The sequence below is a fragment of the Rhipicephalus microplus genome, unplaced genomic scaffold (assembly GCF_043290135.1).
Source record: "Rhipicephalus microplus isolate Deutch F79 unplaced genomic scaffold, USDA_Rmic scaffold_15, whole genome shotgun sequence".
NCBI lineage: Eukaryota > Metazoa > Arthropoda > Arachnida > Ixodida > Ixodidae > Rhipicephalus > Rhipicephalus microplus.
In genome coordinates this window covers 13,992,057-14,017,772 of record NW_027464588.1, presented here as the reverse complement: position 1 = coordinate 14,017,772, position 25,716 = coordinate 13,992,057, and the positions used below count along the sequence as shown (strand labels likewise).

The following is a 25,716-nucleotide window of genomic DNA, read 5'->3' as shown; positions in this document are numbered from 1 at the left end:
AGCTGTTCTTGGAAGTCAGAGAAAATTTGTTCTACAAAAAATTGTTACGAAGGTCTGCCGCATGTTTAAAGTGTCCTGGTGGCCTTCTCTGACAGTTTCCAGCAGCTTCAGCTTTGCTTGGATCGTTATATCCGACACAGGGTTGCATCTAGTGTCGCTAGGAGTTCCTATAATGTTGTCATGACTACACGCGCATGGGTGCGCACCAGCGCTACAAAACACATGCGCTGTTTGAAACTGTCCAGCAACCCCACCTGAATTGAGTCAGGACGACCTTAGAGTTCAAGGATAACAGCACCTCAGCTTCAAGTTTTATGATCACGATATATTGCATCAGCCTGAGACATTCGCAGCCGTTCATGGATTTCTTTTGTTTACATCCTCAAGTTGTCTCCTCTGCGGCAACTGCGTAGAGCTTCTGAGCTTTGTGCGCAATCTTATAGCTACTCTGGTTACGTGTGTGGTCCACCTTTTGCTGGAGGGCAGCGTGCTGGCTCTGGCCGCGGAGCTTTTCCTAATGACAAGGAGGCCCCCGGAGCACATCTTGGCCCCGACTATGAAGCAGTGTGAAAAGTTTTGAAACTGCGTGCGATATTGTCTTTCTTTTAGCACAATATGCGCGAAAATGTAAAAAAAATATGCTTGGATGCATATATTGAAACGCCAACGTATGCAAAGTAAGATGGCTCATGGAGAGAGGCGACGCTATATGAAATGATGAAGTTCATTGGACACCTCATTTAAAGAGGGATTATTCACATCACGGGTATCCATCTATATATTGGAACACCTGGAGACTCTTATCACAGGACAACAAAAATTTACAGAGAAAAGTGTACGAGTGCACTTGTGTCTAAAAAAAAAAACCATGCAATATTTCACTGCATTGCACGAGTGAGCGATGGAGCAACACCTTGGTTCTGGTTTTCTTTGTTTATGTGAAGAGAAACGTATTGTACAACATTGACTATTTTTCCTGGGCCATTTTATCTACAAAACCAATATTCAGAATTTCCTTTGTTTTGAATATTTTTGCATATATAGTGTTTTTTTTGCACTGTTTACCATGTAATGACCAAAAATTACACACTTCTCACATTTTTATTCATTCGAAAGTATTTTGTTGTTCTACAACATATATTTTTTGAAAACAGCATTTCACTGTGTGAAGTTTGGTATGCTGCAATGCATGCTGGAGCACTTTTCTAACTGGCAAAAACAACTCCCCGAGACTAATAAAAAGCAACCATTTTCGTGCAGTAAGGAAAGAGTTAGGACTTGTCGCACAAAACCGGTTAGAACATTTGAATGTTGTCACTAACGTGAAACTAGAAATATGTGAACATTCGAACATTCAAACATTTAGATTTGCACAGGAATTTTACCATAAGAATTTCTGCAACGTAAATCAACAGCCTACGTGCGATTTTTCAGACTGTTCTGAAAAGTTGCACACTCTTAAACGATGAATGCATGCGTTTATATCCTGCTCAAGCAGTAAAATCGGCACAGCTCATTGCGAAATAGTTGCTTTAATGCCTCCCAGTTATCCAGCGTTTTAGTGTGTGGCCAAGTTCCCTAGAATACATTCGGTGATTACCGTGAAGCCCGCTTGACTCTCTGAAGCTCGGATATTGTCTTTATATTAAATATTCAATTTTTACACAAGATTTGTGAGCAAAAGTTAGAAAAGGATTACGAAATTGCTCCTAACAATAAAGTTTGGATGAGGTGCTCACTGCTAGACCACTGTACCGGGAGAGTCTATCTACATAGTACATACTTTACATGAGTAGTGCGATATAGCGACATACTTTGAGGTTTCGCTTTTGAAAATTATCTTTTGTGGTTTTAAGCAAAAATGGTCAAGGGGTAGATTGCCCACACTTTCCACTCGGAAGATGCAAGTTCGAATCGTAGCAGTAGACGGTCGATTTTTATTGTTAGTGTAACTTGTACAGCTGTATTGGCTTGCTTTTTTTTCTTTCTAAATCTAGCTTCAGTTGCTATGCATTGCTACGAAAAGTTACGTGAAATATGAAGTTTTTACCGAATTCCATGCGGTGGCACTGCAAATGAATACCCTTGCCAAATGTTTAAACTAAACAGACTTGTGTTAAAAACAGACTTGTGCATAGCTTTTTCTCGATTCGTTTGTTAATGGTTCCAGCCCTTCGCTTGAACTATGCTACTTCTAGCATAGCTAATAGTGTTGCCGCCAAGCATCCGGATTTCGGTGTACAATGCATTTGACTTTCTTTCATACAGCATACGTAGTTCTTTATTGCAACTGATATCTGTAAATATGTCATTCTTAACAATTATGTGCAGTGTAGGCCTTTTTGTAATGCGTTAATGGAACTCTGACTACGGTGATAAAATATTGAGTAAAAATAATAGCAAGTTTCAATGCACTGCGCATTTAAAATACTCTGCTGCACATGACTAATCTCTGTACGAAGTATGACTATCCCCGACATAGAGAAAAGTATTTCAGTTTTTGCAAAACTATCCCTGAAATATCCCATTACGTCAATTACAAATGTATCTGAATATCTGTATTTTAGGCTTCCACACTGTGTATTTCAATATCTGTATTCCGGAACACTTTTTCGGGCATCTCTGCCCAGCCTTAGTATTAACTGCATGTAACTCCCTGAAAAGATGGTTCTTCTGCAATAAAAAAAGAAGGCTAAGCCATGAAATACCTATCCAGAAAAAATCCACACTGCCGCAAAGCCCCACTTAACGATAAATGAACATATTGCTTTGGCGTCGATTCATCATTTTTCGAGCGTAAGAGCTTCTTATACCAACTGACGCACTCAAAGTACAGGAAGTTTTAATAAAACATAACATATATATAAGGTCATCACTTGCATTCTACCGCAAGTCAAATACTACGACTATTGTGGACATTGCAATACTAGTGTATTGTGGACATTGCTAGATGCCTACCAATGAACAGGCTGCAAAGAAAGTGCTCGGGTTCGCCATCATGCTAGGATGTGTATAAAAGCTTTAAAGACGCACTGGTACTGCGTGTTTGGCAGGCTGTTGGGCTCCTCTGAGCAACTACTTTTGATAAGCACTTGAAAAATGCAGACTATTTCAAAAGAGATCATCAAAAAGAATACAACTGTGGCACACAAAAAACACAACTCACGAGTGCAGTTGTCCCACTTCCTTTGTCGCTTGTCTCCGTGCACTCCAAGACAGTACTCAGACGGCCCTTTTGTTGCGACGACAACTTCAGAATCGGGCTCAGCCTTGGCTGTGCCGACAATCCCGCAAAGGCAGTGGCCAGTGTCGACGGCGAGGACGCAGGGCTAGTCTCCACAGCTGGAGATGAGGCAATGTGGCCTCCAGTCGACACTCCTGACACTGAAAAGAGTAGTAAAAAAGGGGAAAACAGTGCAGCTGTTATTTGCCAGAGGCACTGTGAAAATGTATTTAGAAAAAATGGCAGACAAAAAAAAACAAAAGATCTTCTTACTGCACATGCAGCGTCTGCATAGCAAGTATGTTGAACTGTAACTTTACGACATTTGGCCATTTGAGCCCAATCCTGCTGGCAAGCATTAAAATATGAAAGTGGGCCCATACAGTTGAAACTTGAAGTGAAGTCTCAAATAAACTGTATTTACCATGTTTATGCGACTGCATGTTGTTGACTTACGAGATTTAAACTTTACATATGAAGATGCAGAGTCAATTTTTGGAACTCGAAACATCGAACACCAGCAAGACTAATCACAAACCTAAAAGCGTTTTTCACTAGGAGACCTGGAATAGCCACAGAAATCCTGGAGCGAGCCCTTGGATTGCCGAATCTGCCAGTGAAACACGTGAATGCACCGTGGAGGTCGTTTCGCAAGTTGTTTACGTACAGGTCACTAAACCAGTTCCGGTAATGATTCCCTTTTCAGCTTTCTATGTTTCCATGGCAAACTTATTGCCTCTGCAGAGCATGCATTTCGACCACACTGTTCACGGAAAGCAGGGGTATTGTTTTTTTGTGTTGCACTGAAAAATGTAAAAAAGCACACGATTTCTGTGGCTGTGCGCTTGCTGCTGCTGGGCGTGCTTATCGCTAGACCGCAGTTCCTTCACAGCAGTGAACACAGCCATTTTGCAATGCTCAGCCCATGCACAATGAAAGTGACGTATGCTGCTCCTCGAACTTCCGCCCAAATCTGTGACTTGGTGGGGGAGCAGCGAGAGCAAGACCGCCTCCGGGCGAGTAGCTCTGAAATTGCCATTAAATAGAGCGAACCCACTCCAAATCTATCAGCGAAATCCAGATTAGTTGCAACGGAGCAAGAAAACCTGCTCTGGATCTACCAGTGAAACGCGCCATTGGATACTGCAGTGTGCTTTCAACATAAAATTTGCTTTCTGGCTTACTCATTGGATTCTGTTCTGCAGCTCTTTTAAAATGTCTCAATAAGTTTTATTACATGCCACTGAGTTCATACAGACACCATGAGATTGATAAATGACGATCACAGATGTCGTAATTAATGCAACCATTGATTGAAGAGCCACTGTACTAATAGGCAGTGGATTTGTTTGAGGGGTACTGGTAATAATTGTCGGAAGCGCCACTGGCTCTCGCATGTTTTCATTCAGCTGTTGTGTGCTACCGATGTTCCCAACAGTCGAGCTTGACCATCATGAGTGCCATCCTCGCCTCAAAAAACTGCACTCGTTCACAACAGTGCTCAAGAAGGCTGCCATTCTCTGCGCCGAAGAAGCAAGTACTGCACGGCACGACGCAAGTTTGGAGTTTTGTAATGGCTGGTGCAGCACTGTTCAGTAATGGCTGGAGCGGCAAATCATCGCAAGTCATGCCAAAGGATGAGGCTTTCATGTCCAGGAGTCTGGATGCTTTTTGCAACCGAGACCTTCCACCATACATGACCAAACTATGCGATCTGTCAACTGGAAACTTACAAATGGGTGCTCAATTAGGCACGCATTGCCGACTTCAGATGGCCGAGTGAAGTCCAGGCGCTGACGGTTCATCGGTTCATCGTGACACATTAAAAAAATAACCATCAAAGGATGCCATGAGTACGCCTTCTCTGCCCCTCGTAACGGCAGGTGACCAAAAGCAGTCTCTGATCAAACCGCGGGCAAAGTCTCGAAGCACTGTGAAAGGAAGCCCGATACAAAGCCGAGCTATGCGATAATAAATGAAACCAGCGAGAAAAAAAAACACCAGGCCTGTGCGAAATGCGCAGCACAGTCACACCGAAAGCTGGAGAAGTGGCCATTAAGAGCCTTTTATAAACAATCCTTGAGTAGCTGCTGCAAACCCACTTACAGAATACCCACCACCCTATAAAGTTTGTGTAGTAGGCCGGCATTTTTGTTCACTTTCTCTTGCAGCTCATACTCACTGTGGAAAAGCGGTCAGGAATTTGTAGCCTAGAATCCATGGCTCATACCTACTCTGTCTTATATGGGCTGTAACTGCACTATTGCTTACAACAAAAAAAGGGGAAAAAAAGTTGTAAAATGAAGACAGTATATTAAAAAAAAGAAAACAAAGAATCCTATGCTTCATCGGAGAAGAGTGGTACCCACTACGTACTGGCAAAAAATTTTGTTCAATATTCTGATGCTGTGACTGACGATGATAAAGAATTATGCCTGAAGCTTGAGTAATGGGTTGGAGCAACCGACATCTCACTTGTTACGCAATTCACATTGTGCGACGCCTGGTTCTGAAGCACTTTATTATTCATATTAACGCCATTCCTTTCCCGACATCAAGCCTGCCTAAAGCTAGTTTGCAACAAAGTTCCAAGCAGCAGCGTGGCTCTGTGGTAGAATACTGGGCTGGCACACAGGGTACCCTGGTTCGAATTCTATTATGTCCTTGTCCTTTAATTTAAAGAGTGTTTTTCCTTCTTCAGCACATTAGTGGTTATGGACACAAGCGGTGGCGGCGCACGCTACCCTTGTTGTGATCTTGTAACACCTTTCGTTGTAAAATCTTGCCTTTTTTTTCGCTTTGGCTGTGCTACGTACAGACAAATCACGGAAAATACACTCCAACCTCATAACAAAGAGGCATCTTACATGAAAAAAGATTAGTTATAACCAAAAATTTGTTATAAAGGTACATTCTTAGCACTATTTCTATTGCAAGAATATCCTTCATTTACTTCGCTATAACCGATATTTCATTGTATCCAGGTTTGAGTTTATTTGCAAATCCAGAAGCGAGAGGATAAAAGCAAGCGGTGGCGGAGGGAGTAGGTGAGCAGGATAGCGACACCAATGAAGAAGTTATGTTGATCAAGCGATTCTGGTAGGGTGGTCAATCAATCTGAAAGAATAGAATGACGACTCTGAGAAAACAGTGAAAAATTGAGAAGCGTCGCCAACAGGCCGATAGCGGAAGGGAACAACGACTATCTACCCTGGAGTTTGTGAGAATGTTTCGTGAAAGGAAAACATTCGAGATACAGGCTGGATACATTATACAAATGGTCAAAACGGTGTTCTTCAATGCAGGAGATCGCATATGTAGCGCGATCAGTTTGTTTCCGTTGTTTTAAACACCATCCAAGTTACACTGCGAGTTATGAGTAACTGTTTTTGATAACCGAGTGTGTAGGTTCGTGTGATGCTTGCAGCCTTAACCCAGATTATACTTTGCATTAGGAACTCCCTGCTCTGAATGTCTTTGGACAACAACCATTATTCTTTGCTGCCCAAAAAGAGCCTACCCTAAATTGTCTGTGCTTTTGTAGTGCATGTAGAAGGAGCCGGTTTGTTGGCCCTTGGTACCTGTCTGGCGACTGCCTCCTTATAAACAGGATCAGTGACAGTAACATACAAAATATCACAAGAACTTGTGAGCAGATCACACGTGCTTGGGAGCAGGAACACCAAAGATGTTTCAATGTCACTAGGGCCAGCAATAAAGTATACCTGTGGTTTTACGTCCCAAAACCACGACATGGTTACGAGACATGTCGCTGTAAAGGGGTCCAAAAATTTTGACCATATGATGTTTCTTAACACGCACCGACATCACACAGCACACTGGCTTCTATTTTTTTCCCACTAGGGCCTCCGAACTAACGTTTCATGACTAAGAGCTGTCTTGACGGCTAATGAGGAAAGTAGCAAGTTCTGCAACTAATACATTTATTCTTTCAGGGTTTACGCCGTAAGTCTATGGCATTGCATCGGCTTTTGCTTGCGCATCCGAGCGTGCCTCTAGCAGTCGAGCTGGTTTGGTTTCATCGTTCGGGTGCTTTTAGCTTCTTGCACCCGCAAAACTGATGGCTGTGTGGTGTATAATCTCTTAAAGAGTGACCGCTTGTTACTTCCTCCTTTATTGCTCCCCAGAGCGCAATTGCATCTGTTTTTATGAGGCGCTACATTACACAAACAATGCCGCCCTGGTTGCATTTCCTGTTTTGGCGACTCTGAAACGCTAACTCTCTCTTGTTGCCATTAAGACGAATAATTATTTTACTTTTTGCACTTGTTTTTTTTTATAGGTGCACTACCATAAGGATTTTTCCCGCACTTTTACTCACTTCACTTACGCTATTAAAGTGTGCGCCAGTTCATTTGCTGCTTGCGAGTCCAGCGAAAAAGTACTCTGGTGTGCCTATTTTTGTATGTTTGCAAGCTATGTTTATCAAAAGTAACTTACCGTACTTACTCGATTCTACCGCGCCCTCGATTGTAACGCGCACCTGATTTTCACAACGAAAAAAAAAAAAAGTAAGACATCCATTGCAACGCGCACCCATTTTTCTCGCTGGCCCGAACGATCACACCCCTCGAAAAAACAACTTCTTTCGGGAGCGTCTTCCATTTAAATATGAGGTACGGGGCAAGCTTGTGCCCATCTGACGTGTACAGAGCATTGCCGTCACTGTAGTTTTACCGTGGACCGATGTCAGCACGCGAACTTCCTTCGCCCCTTTCTCGACGGCTGTGGTGCCAGGCATGTCGAAGTAAAGAGACGTCTGATCGACATTCCCGATTCGCCCAAGCAGGTAGCCGTTGTTGTGCTGCAAGTTTAGGACGAACCTCTGAAAACTGTGAAGCTTTTCATCGTATTCCTCCGCAAAACTTTTCGCATATGCCCGTTCACCTTCGGAGGGAAAAGCCTTTCCTCTTCATAAAGTTAGTTAGCCAGCATCCGCTCGCTTTAAACTGGCTCCGCGTTAGACCTTTTTCTAAGGCTAATTGCATAGCCCGCACTTGGGGCAGTTCTGTCGTCACGGGCCACTGTGCCGCTCGCTGCTCAAGCACATACTCGCGGAGCAGTTTTTCAATTTGCGGAAACTGACCCTGCAGTGGTCCACTGGAGCCTTTGCGTGAAGCTTTGCTGTCAACAATCTTCTGCTTTTGTTTTCGCCAGTCCCGCACGCACGTTTCGGGAACTTCGAACGACCGCGATGCGGCCCGATTTCCGTCCGTTTCTGCACACGCGATGACGTTTCTTTTAAAAGCGGCATCGTAGTGCACTCGAGTTTTTGGAGTCGGCCCTTCCATGCCCTCGATGCTAATGCACTACAAGATGACGAACTCCTCAGCACAAGTACGAAGTGCTGCACATGAAAAACACATAGGCAGAAATGGCCGACGCGCCATGCCAACGCACGAAGGGGGCGGCCATTTTAGAAATGTCAATGGCAATAGCATGACCATATTCATTTTTTGTTTTCGTACTCGATTCTTACGTGCATGCGATTTATGAACTCACTTAATTGAAAAAAAAGGTGCGTCTTAGATTCGAGTAATTACGGTAGTTCTAAAAAAATCATAAGAGTTTCTTTTTTAGGATTTTGCTTGATGCTTTATGGTCCCTCAAAACAACGAGAATTATTTTAAAAGATAGAATAGCCCAAAAATTTAGCTCAGGAATAAAAAAAATAAACATCTTTGGAGGTTATGTCACAAAAAATTTGACCCTCACAGAGTTAAACTTCTATTGCAAAATGCGCAGTTGCTTTCCTTTTCAGTTGTGCGTATGCTTGCTATAGTGCAGCTGAAAAAAAAAACACTGTTCTATGTATTCCTCTGGCAGCAAGGCCTGTAAACTCCACTACTCGAAAACACAGTCTTTCATATGGGCAGCATGTTACAGGAAGCTTATCAAACAGACCTAAAGGTACCAGGATATTCCATTTAACAAGAGTTCCATTCACCGAGCGACAAACAAGCATGTAGAATTCAAGTACGAGACCAATAATACCAGAGGCTTTCATTTAATAAGCAGCAGTTCCATTCAACAGATTTCCCGTATACTGAAAGCCTTCTGTAGTTTGTTATACAGACAATTCCGTTATAGTGGAGGTTAAATTGTTCCACAGTGTCCATCACAGTCTATAATTACTAGTATGCTCACCTGTGCTTGCCGGAGAATCGGCTGTTGAGACTGGTGACACTATGTGTGCACCGTAACACCTGGCTATCTCCTCGTGGATGATGCGCCTGTAGGCTGCCAAGTCCGGGCTCGGGAAAAGAGGCACTGCCGGTGCTCGAGCACTGGGGATTTCTGTGGCGCCCCCCGTGTCCTCGCCATAGTCAGACTCGTCTGATTCATCATCTTTGTCGTTCGATTCATCACCTTTGTCACTTTCAGGCTCCTGTTCTAATCTCCTGCAACGAGAAAAACGAAAGTGTGGACTGCAAACTGAAACTTAAAGAAGACTCTTGCACACCAATGTACACCACACCACAAATAAGGATGGATTTCTGCCACCATTCAGTTATTACTTGTGGTTTTACGCCAACGAACCACGATACTGTGATGTAAAGCGAGATGAAACATAACTATTTGCTAGTGTATTTACACAGATCGATCCAGAAGGAGAACAGCAAGCACAGCAGACAGGCCACTCCTTTTAAGTAGTCTTCTGAACACAGAATATGTCCAACCCAGAGTGTCAGAATGGTTTAGGTGGAGCGACGGCGAATTGTAACGAGAAATTCGAGACCTCTTTCCCTTTCCCAAATGGCTGTGTGCGTAACATTGGTCATTTCAAAGCATCGATGAATGCCTGTTACAAGCCTCACTGTTAAGTGCCCCTAGGCCATATTTACTTTGTGAATCAGCGGAGGGCCCACTACGTGTCCGTAGGGCAACACGCGAACCTACCCAGCTGTTCACTTTGTTGATGGTTCTGCTGCTGATTATGGTTAAATATGTGCGAGGACCTTATAATGGGTGGCCTTTTAGAGCACCCACTTTTTGCTGAATTCACATATTTTCATGCCTGGCGAGACTGTATACTTCTGCCACGCAATATATGAAGCGTAAGCTCTTTCCACTACATGACACCGATATAGTGCTTTTTTTTTCTGAGGCTATTCTGACAAATATCGCAACTCTGTGGTAGTGTGACACTTGCTTGTCATGCAGACAGCATTGCTCGCCACTTGGACCCTGAAATAGTTATTTTATTTGCATCTTATTATTTCGGTCACGGATAAAGTGATTTTTCACTCTCAACAAATGACTCCGATGTCCCGATTTCTGCAAAATGAGCTCTCCAAAGTGATCACATTAAAACTGGCCTCCACTTCTTGACACATGTCCTACAATTAAACAGCAGGTGCTTCCCACTCACCTCCTAGTGAGCTGAAATGCTCTATTAAATGCTTAATAGATAACCCGGTCTGCCACACATAGGTCGTTCGCCCACACACACCACTCCCATTCTGCAGGGAAGAGTGGAGTGTTTTATGCAAAGAAAGAGCTTGATCATTTTTAGGCACGAAGCTCCTTAACCCGGCACTTCAACGTCACCACCAAGCGAAGCTCTTAAGACCAGGCAAGCGTGCCAAGCAAAACAGCTGCTGCGCGGGCGCGGCGTCGGATGGCACGTGCACTCACTTATTCAATGGTTCCCACCACCATGCGCAGCAGACACTCTCTTAACGTGAACTTCAGTGCTCTAATCCAATTGTATGCGAAAAAAGCGCAAGTCTGCAGGGCACTTCCCCGAAATCGCACAAAGAAAGCCTTTGTCATCGGGCTCATCGTCTGTATAACGAAGACTTGTGCAAACGTGCGCAGATTGTGACACGCTTGTTTCAGACAAAAGAGATGCAGGCCATTATCCAAGAATGCAGGCACACCGAGCACGTCAACATACTGTAAAATAACAAAGTGGGCCGGCCACAGCACCTCAACATCGGTGCTGACTGCAGTTACGAACGAGACTTTATCGAGTGCACTTCTGGACACAGTGGCCGCGTACACGATAGACTTCGGTTCAAGAACAATCTGTCTCGCATCGATCGTTCCTTGCAATGAGACAAAACACAAACAGAACGCAGTCCGAGTGTTCAAAAAAGCATTTCCCAGTGCCGACGACCACGCCGAGTTTGAGTTGCGCGGGACGTGCAAGAGATACATGCTCGGCAACGTGCCTGCTTTTGGAGTAACAAACGGATTCTGCTACTCGCCAAAACTGCAATAATTGCCGAGGCTGAATCTCATCGAGGAAAAGCTGATCTCGCACTGGATCTCTCTCGTGCACATGCGATCCCTTTCATGTACACCGTCGAATGTCCCCGCCGCATCACCGCTCGCCACCTTACCATTTTCTAGAAAGCCAGCAGAGAGAGCGGCAGGCACATAGTCGTTTGAGTCCTATTTCTGAGAAGCTATTTGTACACTGAACACCTACTGGTTTTAAAAGTACACAGGGGGCCTTCACGGAGCATTCTGTCAGCACGAGGTCATGACTTAATGAGCACGTGCACTGTTACAGGAGGCAAGTAGGTGCGATTTCAATAAATCAGTCTGTTACAGATGAGTTCTGCGGAAACCCGCAAGGTGGCGGAGGGATTAAAAAAGGGGAAAAAGACAATCACCCATTTGCAGCATGAAGCTATAAGAAAATCCGTAAAGATTTGTCAGAAAGAAAAGTTTCTTAGTTCCTAAAAAATTCGTCCTGGCGCGAGATTCGCACTCGGGACCAACGCCTCTACGGGGCGGTCACTCTTCAAGGAAGCTAGCAATTGGCACCGTGAGAGCTAATTCATCGACAACTCGAAGCATATGGACACAAGGATTTCCTTGTGGCTTCCTGCTACAAACTGGTAATTGTCTTCTCTTGCTTTCCAAATCGTTCTGTGTTCATCCTGTCCACTTACGCTCTGACGTCTTGTCCCAGCCACAATAAAGCAGTTTATCTTTACAGAATGATGTCTTGACTACATCTCTTCTCTCAAATGTTGAACAAAGTGTGTGTGTGTGTGTGTGTGTGTGTGTACGCGTGCTAACCATTTGGATTTTAGAATGTTTGCAACTGCACTCTCAAATCCCCGCAAGCTCTAGAAATACTTCATAGCATGCAAAGGCATTGCACACTCATTTTGCAACTAGTCATTTTCTCGGCTGTCACAAAAAAAACTTCCCTAACCAACTAAAACTTACTAACGCACGCAATATTCATACAACACACACACACACATTATATATATATACATATATATAGATGAAATAGATGATCAGAGTTTCTTCCGGCTACCGTAATAAAAGTTATAAACTTCGAGAATAGTGCAGTATAGGAAACAAGACAATAAAATATTTATTTAATCCTAACAGTTTCGGCTGGTGGACCAGCCTTCTTCGGAGGATCTGAGTGAAATGGTACAAGTTCCCGTAGCAGAGGGTCACCCTCACAGTTTGAAGACCCTCCAAAAAAAAATGAGACAAACGGGCGAACGAGGTAGCAACAGACAACAAGAAGCAGAAGAAGGAGAGGAACTAGAAAGGAGCGACGGAGAGCTGCCGGAAACGAGCGGGTAATTCTGGCATTGTTACTGGGTATAGGTAAGAAGCGCCACCAGCGGAGGCGACCAAGAAAAACGAAAAAATGTGGAGCATGTTGCCGCTTACTCGCATTCCACACATGGATCGAGTTTAAGTTCACGTGGTATGGTGGCTGGCCCGCGGCATCGGGCCACACACACACACACAAGAAGCATACAACCCGCTCCAGCTTTCGGAAAATAATGGCCACGTTGGAAAGGTAATGTGCCCTCTCCCCCTCCCTCCACTTGCCCTCTCTTACAGAAAACTGTACAACCAGTCATACTGAAAATAAATGAATAGATATCCTTGTAAAGGATGAACGAACAAAAACGTAAACAAAAAAATAAAAATTAAATAATACCAAGAAAGTACTAAGAAATGAAAATGAAGTCTAATAATACTAATATACGCCGTTTGGTTCACGTAGCATCGAATTCGTTTAGTTTCACGCTCTATATTGACCAACTTACGTGTGCGACTTCACGTATGTATAAATAAATTAACTGAGTAATTCAATTTTCGTGTTTCACGAAACGTCGCGGAGGCACGTCAGTCGCCCAGGGCTCTCGTTGATTCCGTGGGTAAGTGATCTGAATTTTTTTATGAAGTATGACTCCCGCTGTTCGCGCTCCCGTGTGTTCTGGAAGCCGGATTGTAGGAGTACGACACTTACGCGTTCGAAAGAGTGACCAGGAAGATTGATATGTTTGGAGAACGGCAAATTGGGGAGGCCCTTTACGTGTGCCCTGTGGTTGTTGAAACGCAAACAGAACGCAGTTTCTGTGTGTCCAATATATTCCTGTTTGCACACCTCACAGCGAATTTTGTATACCACATTGGCTCAGTCACAGTTAAGGTCGTCTTTAATTTTGTACACATAGTCTGAACAGGAGGCTTCGGCCGTATCTGTGGTCACCATGTGTGTGTACACCCTGCAGCGAGGTTTCCCGCACGGTCTACAGCCCTGATGGTGGTCCAATTTGTGTGTTTTCGCCCTGACCAATAAGTCTCAGGTTTTTATTTCTTCGGTAAACCACCTTGGGCGGAGTCTGAAAAACGGCAGAGAGGCGACTACTCTGTTTAGGTATGTTGAAGTGGCGGATTAGTATAGAATTCACCTGAGGGGCGGCGGCGCAGTATGTGAGGATTAAATTTGCCCCTGAAGTTATATCATCTTTATTCCTGCCTTTTTCTCCCATTGTTGATTCTCGGTCCAAAGAGCGAGCGCGCTCAATTGCATTGTCAATTATTTTTTCGGGGTACTTTTGACGCAAGCAGGCTGCTCTTAATTCCTGTGCGTGGGTGTCAAATTGCGTGATTTCAGAGCAAATTCTTCTGTATCTGTGGGCTTGAGAGTAAGGAACACCTGTTTTGCAGTGATGGGGGTGACTGCTATGGAAATGCAGATACTGTTGGCGGTCAGTTGGTTTTTTATACAGGGAAGTAGATATGGTGGTGCCACTGAGTGATACAGTGACATCCAGAAAGTGAACACTCTTCTGCGAATACGTGTGCGTGAATGTTATCGAAGGATGCAGGGAGTTGAAACCGGAAATTAATTTGGAAAGATTATGTTCACTATCGGCCCACACGAAGAATATATCATCGAGGAAGCGTCGGTAAAATATAGGTTTGAATGGAGAATTTTCGAGGAAAGGAATCTCCAAAGAGGCCATGAAAATATTTGCGTAATTCGGTGTGGGGAATGTTTGCGTACGGTGATAAGACATCCATGGTGACCAAATAGCACTCTAGAGGTACCACAAGTTTTGAGACTTCTCAAAGGAAGTGGCTGGTATCTTTGATGTATGATGGGAATGATTGTGGGATGTGCCTAATCAGAGAGTCAATGAAACTAGAGATTTTTTCAGTAGCAGTACCGTTGCTGGAAACTATGGGTCGGCCGGGATTGTTAATCTTGTGAATTTTGGGTAGTAAATAGAAACGCCCGGAAGACGATTTGCCAGGTGACATCATTTTAAGCATAGGGTAGGTTATCTTACCACTTTTAAGTAATGATATTAGTGAGGCCTTAATAGTACTTTCATACTCCTTTGTCGGATCACAAAGGAGTTCTTTATAGAAATTTTCATCTGCCAGATGGCGCAGCCCTTCTTTGATGTAGTCCGTCCTGTCGAGTACAACCACAGCACCACCCTCATGAGATGGTTTAATAACGATGCTCTGGCTGTCACTTAAACTGCGCAAAGCCTCCCGCTCCTCTTTGGACAGATTGTTGCGAATGGGTCGGTGCTTTTCATATTCCCCGATTATATCACCTTGGACGGCTGAAATGTACATGTCTAGATATTTGTCTTGTTGTTCACTTGGAGTCCAGGATTTATCTGAAAATTGATTTTGTTGCGTGCTGCTTCGATCATGAAGATATTCTTTTAAACGCATGGTTCTGGCAAAGTTGTCCAAATCTTGATAAAGTTTAAACTCATCAATTTTGCCAGAGGCGGGGCAGAAGGTTAGACCTTTTGATAGCAGCTTTGTTTGCGCAGGTGTCAAAAATTTGCTGGAAAGGTTAACCACATTGGTGACATCGGTGCTCTTTTGTGGAGATTGACGAGAGGTAACAGGTTGATCTGTACACATTGTGGGAGGATTGCTGGCAGAGTATTCTAAAGTCGGCCACGCACTGTCTCGCCTCAATTTCTTGTCCTTCTTGCCCTGAATTGTCAATATCTTTTTTCGTTCGTATTTGGCCCACTCTTCTGTTTCTGACTGCGTCAAGCTTGACTGTTTTAGTCGCGCCTTTTCTTCCTCTTTAAGTTCCGCGGCCTTACGTGTACTGTGTTGTATTACGACCTGTGTAAGCCTAATAGATGCATCTTTTAAGACATTGCTCCACTGCCGCTGCTCATTTTTGTTGAAGTTATTCAATGCGGGTTTCAGTTGAACAGCAAGACCCTTTGGTGCGAATCCCGATGAAATATATGTTTTAGGGTTTGAAGCATGCATTTCAAACCTCTTGCGCTTATCAACATTCTTTCTTAAGGCCATGAAATCACGAGATCAACATGTGCTGGAGCGGGCCGTACCCGACGGGTTGTTGAGTCAGTCTTTGCGTGGGGGAGAAGCACTGTCACCGGAAGCCTCTGGGTGGCCCCGAGTCGTGTTGTAGGGGCTTTTGCTTCTTGATCTATGAGGAGTACCCCTCGGCGCTCGTGGTAATGATCGTCGGCACGGGATCCCGCTTGCTTCGCGGATGCTGGGGTTCTCAATCCGGGAATGACAATGTTCTTTCGGTGGGCCCGGCAGACCTAATGGTGCATAGTCAAGCCAGGTTGACGGCGACCTCACCATATTTCGCAGAAGCAGCGATCTCAGGTGGCTGGCGATGAGGGCAACACCCTCAAAACTTGGGTGTATACCATCGGCCGCCAGAACCCGGCCAGGCGGAAGCCATTCCAAGGCGTGATCGATGTAGAAGAGAGTCCCGCTTCGACGACAGTGCAATCGAAGGAGGTGATTGAAGTGGCCCGCTTCTCTGTTGAATCGTACGAAGGGCCGGTTGAGGCACGCGCGCCTGCGGTCTGGGGCCCTCGGTAGCACCAATGTGGTGAAGATCTTTTTTTAATCTCCGGCTGCTGCTCCACAATTCGGCTCACCACGTCCTTGTATTTTTGAAACACTACAGTGGCTGGAAGGAGGCTATGTCATTCGTACCCACGTGAAACACCTGAGTGGTCACTGTGCGTGGAATGAAGTCCAGCAGTGAGAGTGCTTCCTGCATAAGCAGTCCAGATTGAGTCACGAAGACGGGCGTGTTTGTTCGACAAGGGTCAAAATGGTTGTAGAGATACTTTGCTTGAGAGTCACCGATGATGGCTGTCGTTGAGGGATGGTGGGGGAACTTCCATGTTAACTGTTTTCTTGCAGCACTTGCAGTATATAAGAGTATAAAATAGATGAAATAGATGATCAGAGTTTCTTCCTGCTACCGTAATAAAAGTTATAAACTTCGAGAATAGTGCAGTATAGGAAACAAAACAATAAAATATTTATTTAATCTTAACAGTTTCTGCTGGTGGACCAGCCTTCTTCGGAGGATCTGAGTGAAATGGTACAAGTTCCCGTAGCAGAGGGTCACCCTCACAGTTTGAATACCCTCCAAAAAAAAATACGAGACAAACGGGCGAAAAGCAACAGACAACAAGAAGCAGAAGAAGGAGAGTAACTAGAAAGGAGCGATGGAGAGCCGCCGAAAACGAGCGGGTAATTCTGGCATTGTTACTGGGTATAGGTAAGACGCGCTGCCAGCGTCTTATATATATATATATATATATATATATATATATATATATATATATATATATATATATATATATATATATATAATATCTTTTCACCCACTTTTTTTTACATTTACATTGAAATTCGGTCTAATATCTTCCCCTATACTTTCCTTGGCATTATTGTCTGTTATATATGCCATTAATATTGTGTAAAACACTGAAAAACGAGCCCTTAAGTATACACTTCTTTCCTATATATATATATATATATATATATATATATATAATCATTGGATACCAAAGCAAAAGATTTTAGACATACTCCGTAAGGTGTTCCGGCAACGATTCCGTTAGAACAAGAGGAGACACATTCCTTGTTGCACGCTTCCGCCTCATGTTCACATTGACGGGAAGTGTGAACACCTCAGGGCTGCCACTCAGTTCAGGTGTGCCAGCTGCAAGTGAATATAGTATAATAAAATAACCTAGCTAAGTAACTGCTATATTTTTCTTGCATATAAACAACACCGCTAATGAAAACCCGGCAATAAAAAAAAGTTTCACCGCAAGGGTGAAGCAATAAATGCGGTCGCAACAAATCATGACGTTATAAGAATTAAGACTTGGTAGTGATATTATTTTGAATCGATTGTTTTATTTCCACAAAGCAATCGTTTAAGGGAACACGGCTGCACCAGAGCACAAAGAAGTTTTTGTGGTGCGTCATCTCAACATAGAGTACATAAATGGCAGAGTACAGCATGTAAAAGGGTATACTAGCCTCTTGCTACGCCCGCCGAAAAGGTGTGTGCACAACAGCGCTTTTAACTGCGCTCTTACAATCAAAGTTGCTAACTGCTGCTGAAGCAAAGCAACACTGCCTGCTAGGAATGAAACTACTGAAGCAGTCTAGTCATAATGCCCTCGGGTCAATAGCTTTCGCCACAAGACACCGAGACTGGGTAACAGCTGCACCACTGGAAAAGCTCCAGCCCCACCGTGCCGCCTGCTAGCACCACCTATAGTGCTCATTGTACCCGCATTTTTTGTAATTCGAAATAATGTGCATTAAATTTATTCAAAATTCGTAGGCTATACCAAGAGTTTGAGGATGTGGAGGAAAAACCCGACGTGAAAACAGCTCAATTAGGGGGGAGGGGGGTACTGACTTTATGGTGTTGAACATGATGTGGCTGAAGAAAATGCTGTGTAGGTCATCTGAGTTCCCTTCACAGTGGCTCTCTCCTTTGTTAATACTCTTGTACCCAAATTAAAAACCTCGTTCGAAAGGTTCAGAGCCAATTACAGTTTTTTACACTTTTGCAATAGTGCTGAACATTACCGAGATTATCCGCAGTCATGGCAGAAAACTAACAACAGACCTGAACATGATGCATGCCTATACATTTATTTCCATGAGAGATAACTATAGCGACATGAATAAAAGCACTAAGATGCCCTTAATTTTTATGACTGCCTGTGAAACGCCATAATATGAAAAATTATACACTCCTCGCAAGGTTCCCATTTCGGACCAATTGCTCTCATGGTTGTGCCAGAGTAAAACCACACAAGTCAAACCAGGAGTCAGTCAGCTTCATGTTCCCAGTCCAAAACTATTTTTTGGCGGAGTTACACAGGAGACATCAAAGCAGTACTGTTTTGAAGGACGTCTTGATCGCACAGGACGGTTTTATCGCTCTCAAGTACTGGCATTATCGAGACTAACACTTGCACCTCGCCCTTATTTCTTGTGGCTTTTTTTTTTATTATCAAGAACTTTGTGTCCCAAAAACAAATTTAATCGCCTGGCCGTGCTCACGCCTTAATTTGGAACAGCCAGAAACAACAGCACATGAAAAACACACTACGAGGTCTTTACGGAGTACTCACTGTAATGTGCTGGCGTGTCGGGGATCGGGAAGGCCACCGTTTTCTTGACGTCGATCGTAGCGCTTACCGGAGAATCGAGCTCTGAAGAGCTGTCATCTGAATGGAGGGATGAAAACCACACAGGAGTCTCGTTTCATACCCAGTTATGGATAGTCTTTCATAAAGACTGCCTTAAAGGCTTAGCAATATGGCTCTGTCACCAATTGAAAGTCGATAGAGGTCAACTACACTCAAAACTCGAACAATGGCATTATGAAGTATCAGTTATGATGAAATAAATTAAGAGTAAACTTGGTATATAAAGAGTGTAAGGAATGCACCTTTATAACGAATTTTTATATATCACAAACCTATTTTTTGTGCAGCATGACACTTTGTTGTAGTAAGGTTTGAGTACATAATTAACGGGCTCTGCAGAGCTGAAGTCAATAATTGAATTGCTTAACAAACATTGATGAAAATTGAAGAGATAGATTACCTCTGAATTTTAACAACCTAGCATTATTAGAAAAAAAAAACAGCTGTTATAGTGATTGGTCAGGTATATCAGCTTAGGAGAACTGTCATTTGAAAAATAATAAAATATCCAACTTTTTTTATAACTATGTCCATTTCAAGCAATTTGTAGTACAGGCTAAGGAGAGTCACACGCCTCTTATGACATATTTGTAAAGGTGTAATCCAAAGAGTGAAGATTTTTGTTCCTTGTTACTGGATGTCAGACATCTAAGTTACTTAATGTGTTTGAAAATACTTTGTGATCAGAAAAGTACCCTACCTTGATCCTGTAAAAATTGTCTAGAACCGAACCTTGTATGTATGCAGCTATTGGCAAAACAATTAGGAAATCATAGTTTTTCTAACATACTTTGAACTGAGAAGAAAGAGTTTGATTTTTTATTTTTTTGATAATCGACAAAGAATGTTGTAAAATCATCGAAGTGACCTGCTGCGTAGTTAGGGCTGCTGCTCTGTGACAATCACATCCAATCATCTTCAATTTTTCGAAGCTTTCGAGGTGCGAATGTTACTCACTAGAAGTGTTGGTCACAAAAGAGATTCCCCGCTAATTGCAATGAACTCTATGGAGTTCATTGCAATTACCGTAATTACTCGAATGTAACGCGCATCTTTTTTCCGGTTAAGCGAGTTCATAAATCGCATGCGCGTTAGAATCGAGTACCAACAAAAAAATTGCGATCAATCTATTGCCATCGGCAAATCCAAAATGGCCGCCCCCTACGTGCGTTGGCATGGCGCGTCGGCCATTTCTGCTTATGTGTTCCCCAGGTGCGGCACTTCATACGTGTGCTGAGGGGTTCATCGTCTAGTAGTGCATTAGCATCGACGGCGTGGAAGGGCCAACTACAAAAACTCGAGTGCACCACGATGCCGCTTTTAAAAGAAAAGTCATCGCATGTGCAGAAACGGACGGAAATCGGGCCGCATCGCGATCATTCGGAGTTCCCGAAACGTGCATGCGGGACCGGCGGAAACAAAAGCAGATTGTCAACAGCAAAGCTTCACGCAAAGGCTTCAGTGGACCACAGCAGGGTCGGTTTCCGCAAATTGAAGAGCTGCTCGGCGAGTATGTGCTTGAGCAGCGAGCGGCACAGCGGCCCGTGACGACAGAACTGCTCCAAGTGCGGGCTATGCAATTAGCCTTAGAAAAAGGTCTAATGTGGAGCCAGTTTAAAGCAAGCAGGTGCTGGCTAACTAACTTTATGAAGGGGAAAGGCTTTTCCCTCCGAAGGGGAACATGCATATGCGAAAAGTTTTACGGAGGAGTACGATGAAAAGCTTCACAGTTTTCAGAGGTTCGTCCTAAACTTGCGGCGCAACAACGGCTACCTTCTAGGGCAAATCGGGAATGCCGATCAGACGCCTCTTTACTTCGACATGCCTGGCATCACAACCGTCGAGAAGAAGGGGGCGAAGCAAGTTCGCGTGCTGACATCGGTCCACGGTAAAACTACAGTGACGGCAATGCTCTGTTACACGTCAGATGTGCACAAGCTTCGCCCGTACCTCATATTTAAATGGAAGACGCTCCCGAAAGGAGTCGTTTTTTCGAGTGGTGTGATCGTGCGGGCCAGCGAGAAAATTGGGTGCGCGTTGCAATCGATGTCTTACGTTTTTTTTTTTTTTTTCGTGGTAAAAATCGGGTGCGCGTTACAATCGAGGGCGCGGTAGATTCGAGTAAATGCGGTATATCAGCCAAGTAGCACACAAAAGCACCATGAACTACTCAGAATTGGCATTAAAGCAGCGGTGGGTAATCACTTGATACGTTCCCAACCACTCGAGGTTCGTTACCAATGAGCAAGTGACTCTTCCGTTAGCGAGGCTAAATTTCTGTCCTTTTAATTTGATTGTCCTCTGGCTCAACACCAACAGAAAGTGTCCCATAAATTAAAATCACTGGAAACAAGTTTTCCAACACAGACACATTCACTTAAAGGAGCACTGACATCAATTTTCAAGATTCAAATGTGCCCATCATTCGATCACTTGGTATGCACAGGTCTTCTTGGCCAATTTTGAATGGCGTCAGTCACGTAGAAGTTATTTTGCTTCGACGTCAAACAGCGTAGAAAAGCTAAGGAGAAAAAACGAAAAATAGACTGCCCTGTGACATAGACACTACTGCTACGTGTTCGGTGCGATACGTTCCACAAATACCACCCTGAGTAACAATACGCTAGTAATGATGACGTCGACGATCTCCGAGTGTGTTTGGAGCAGACTCCCAGCCATATTCTCCCTAGTCACTATCTTTGCTGTGTTGAAGCATGCGTGCGTTTCATCGTGTCACATCGACTGATTTGCGTTGTGCTCCACTGCGTGTGAGTACGATCATTCAGAGCGACAATACGTGCCAGAATGTCAGGGAACCACTGCGTAGTAAGAACCTGAGTCGAGGCGCAGAAAAAGTGGAAAGTGCGTGGCGTTCCATGCCTTTCCAAGACACGAACTCCAACGCAATTAGTGGGTTGACTTCATATGCGCCGTTAAACAGAGGGGCTGGACGCCTGTGAAGAACAGCCGCGTTTGCTCCCTTCACTTTGTGGCTAGTTGCTACAGGGTAAATCCTGTGCTAGTGAACCAGTTCGGTTTCACTGGCAGTAAGAGGCCTTTTCTCCAACCGAGGCTATTTTTACCGTGTGCCCTGCTGTAGCTGAAAGATGCCATTCACTCTCCAAACATCCACGATATGAGGTGTGTAGTTGGTGTTCCTGAGCTCCGACAGAACGGCCGAGACTGATAAATACATAGCATTTAACGCGGAGCTTGTCAAGCAAGAATCGTCGCAAATCACGGCGATACCCAATTTCAGGTCGCTGTCATCATCACTTGCGACGTTGACCGCGAGGATGACGATGTTGGCGACAGAGGCATGTCTAAGCATTCAGTGACACTGCTGGACCGACTGTACGTGCGCTCCTAGCAGACGAAACGCCAGTGTGACGTCCCCATTTTTTGTGAAAGCGGCATCAGCTGTGCAGCGGCCTCGACGTGGCTGCAAGGTAGCGCTGCCAGCACTACGACTTGGCGGGTTTTCCACCGATTTTGAACCACGTTCGATAGTGAATATATTATTATTACAGATACTCATTCATCACTCAGATGCGTTTTAGGTCGCGAATCGCTACTAGGGGGTCGATAGCTACTCGTTGACGCAAAAATCTTGACATGAGTAAATTTGATGTGGGTGCTTAAACTAAAAACAAACAATGACTTCATTTAAATTGACAAACTGCACTCTAAGAACTGTGTTGCCTTAAGTTTTACTGTCATAAGTTCATTATTATTATTAGCAGTGAAAATTAAGCTTGTAGTGCCATTTTTAAAATTTCACACACATTGTGGCGTCTTCACCTGCATTTTCTTTTCGCAGATTTTCTCGCATAACAGGCCTCATGTCGCGGCAAGAGTAGTGTTTTCAGGACAGCAAAACTGTGCTTTACTAATACGTGAAAAAACAGTTTGTTCTTTCATGTTCTTTTAACAATCGGCATCTTGCCCACTTTGCAGCCATGACTTTGTAAGAGACCTCCACGCCAACATCTCGAGGAAAAATTATTTTTTTATTGTCTTCTGCCGCACAAACAACCAAGCATGCTCAGCATCGTTAATGCACCACCAATCCAAAACAACTCAAATCTAAAAGCGATTTTTTTTTTCAGAAAGTCTCTAAATTTTTATCCCCCATCCTCCCTTAAAGCACACTCAAGTTACAGAAGGCTATTGCTACCTTGATTTTTCCGTTAATTTGACACTGTCTAAAACTCGATATGTAGCACTCGAACTTGAATTTTTCGTCACCCCAAGATTGGCCCTCACCAGACCACTCAGAGCTTCAATGGTCATCAGAAATATGCTTAAAGCTTTGCAAACACATTTTTCTGAGTAATTTTTGGCAGTTTTTGTGCTTCTTAGGCATTGACATCGAAGTATGAAGCATGTACTTACCATATCGCATGGCAAGACCTTTGCTGGGATTCCTGTGTATGGTGCAGTCCTTGAAAGGGCTGCGGAACTGCTCAAAGTCGGGAGTCTTGAAGTCCGGCACTACAGATGGGGGCAACGGGCTGTAGGAGCAGCCACTTGAAAGGCTCGTGTCACTCCCTTTACGGTCGGTTGGAGGCAGGCTGCTCTTTGACCTGAAGGTTCACAGTAGCAGTGACAAGCAAAGAGGTGAGGGGTGAGTAAGTTCATATCATTAAGAAGCAAAACTAAATTCTGAGGCCTCCTACAGAAAACCCATTGTACGGTAAAACTGTGGTGGTAGGAACAGTGCTTGTACAAATTTTGGGGTGATGGGAATTGCTCTTTGGTCCGGCAGAGGTTTACTAGCCCACAATGTATTCTAGGATGGTTGTGTACCGATTGTCGCCCAGGGGCGTTTGATATGAACCTCCGCTACGAAATACGTATGACATGGAGCTACTCCTGCTGTCACAGAATGCGCAACTAGCATGCACGAATGCGGAAACCCAAGTGCGGGCTAGAGTGCCACACCGCCAGTTCGTCAGAATATACCTTCAGTCACGGAGTGTCCTATTATACTATAGGTGACTCTGGCACTAGCGTGCATGGGAGATGTAACACACGGCGCTTTAGCCAGAGTTTAAATGATGAGTACTCCACGAATTTGTCTAATCTAATTTCTCTCGGCACAATTTGGCTCCATGTGGCCTCAATCCACTTTGCCGCAAAAAATTTAGCAAAGGTCAAGCTGTTGCGCTACACCTTTCCGACTTTTCAGGCTCACCAATTCAAATCTGTTCAAGAAGCCCACAAGGGTCCCTTCATTTCTTTTTTTTCATTCAAAACAAAACCAAAACCCCAATAAACAAATCCACAAGTGGGTTCGAATCCCGCAAGCAAGAAGCCTAGGGAATCCGTGTAGTACCCATCATTACCATGGGGGTTGAACAATCGCAGTGCCAGAGTTCTCTCTCGTCCATTTCAGTAAACTATGCCTTCAATGACATGTCGTAGCCTCCAAGATTGCATGCACAAATTTTGAAAGCCTTAATGCACTTTCGTATGCCTTCATATATAGATTACAGATAACATTGACGACGCGATCTTTTTTTTTTACACATCAAGAAATGCTGTGCTGTCGATGTGGCAGCCACATGCGGATAACAATGGGGGCCGTGTCCTCGAGCATTGAGACATGCTATGAATGGTGGACGAGGACTGAAAGATGAAGAAGACTGTCTCTGCAAAAGAGCTAGGCCTCGGAACGTCAACATGCACGACTGTTGGGGACACGCAGACCTGAAAACTCTCCCATGGTGCTCACATTGCCCTAAATCTCCCAAAAAAAACATCAACACCACCGCGGTAAGAAAATACTGTTCAGCCCCTTTATGAGGGACGTGCAATGGACAGCAATTCTTGTCTTTTACACGAGGTGCCTTTACACGCAGGGTACCATGCATTTCCCTGCCTAAAAACTTCACTGGAAAGTATTCAAAGCAGTTCGCGGCGTTGTGGCCCCAAGACGCAGTAATAGAAATGTATGCCATTTTTTTTTTTGATGCTCATATTCTATATTGTCTGGTGATACGAAGTTCACATGATTCGAATATTTTTGGTGACACCGTAACATTCGTATCGCCAATGTTTTAGTGTATGACACCCAGGCACAGCTAATGCACACTAAAACTGAACTGTGCATCTACACAGTTGCTACACCAAGGAGAAATCCCCAGCTTGAACAGCTGAAGTTCGCCTCACTAAACGTGTAGCCCAATCCTAGCTCACGCGAATAAGGATCACTTGAGAGTGGTCACTAGCATTACTGTGCCATCACAAGCACGTGGTAACCTGTGATGCCATTTGAAAAAAAACTATTCCGAAGCATGGCATAGCAGGACATCTCGGATCACTGTTCGCTATTCTTGGTTCTTCAATACACACCTAAATTTAAACGCATGGCTGTTTTCGCATTTAACTTCGACTGCAGTGCAGATTCCGTGGCCCGAAATCGGACCCATGCATTCATGCTTAGCGTTAAAAGCTGCCATGGCAAGAAATGACATGATGGCATGACTATGCTACGTGCTGGGCTTGTTGGCAATTACTGCAATGCCGCAGGGGTTTCGGATCTGACAGAGGATGAAGCATTGTGTGTATGACTGCCTGAAGAGTCTTTGGCTCTACGCTTGATATAGCGTTGATCTGTACCACACAAATGAGCAAAATATTCACACATTTGAAGACCAGATAATTTTATCAACTTGAGTACTC

The 25,716-nt window shown here is 44.0% G+C and overlaps 1 protein-coding gene across 7 annotated transcripts in view; it reads right to left on the bottom strand.

The window, feature by feature from the left end:
• LOC119185596 (uncharacterized) overlaps positions 1-25,716 on the bottom strand; it is a 96,623-nt gene that overhangs the window by 13,012 nt on the left and 57,895 nt on the right. For all 7 annotated transcript variants that reach the window (XM_075883168.1, XM_075883169.1, XM_075883171.1 and 4 more), the window contains 5 exons: positions 23,425-23,615; positions 18,952-19,047; positions 17,381-17,513; positions 9,392-9,645; positions 3,167-3,384 (listed from right to left, as the gene is read on the bottom strand). In XM_075883168.1, coding sequence (XP_075739283.1) covers positions 3,167-3,384; positions 9,392-9,645; positions 17,381-17,513; positions 18,952-19,047; positions 23,425-23,615 — 892 coding nt within the window. The remainder of the gene's footprint in view (positions 1-3,166; positions 3,385-9,391; positions 9,646-17,380; positions 17,514-18,951; positions 19,048-23,424; positions 23,616-25,716) is intronic.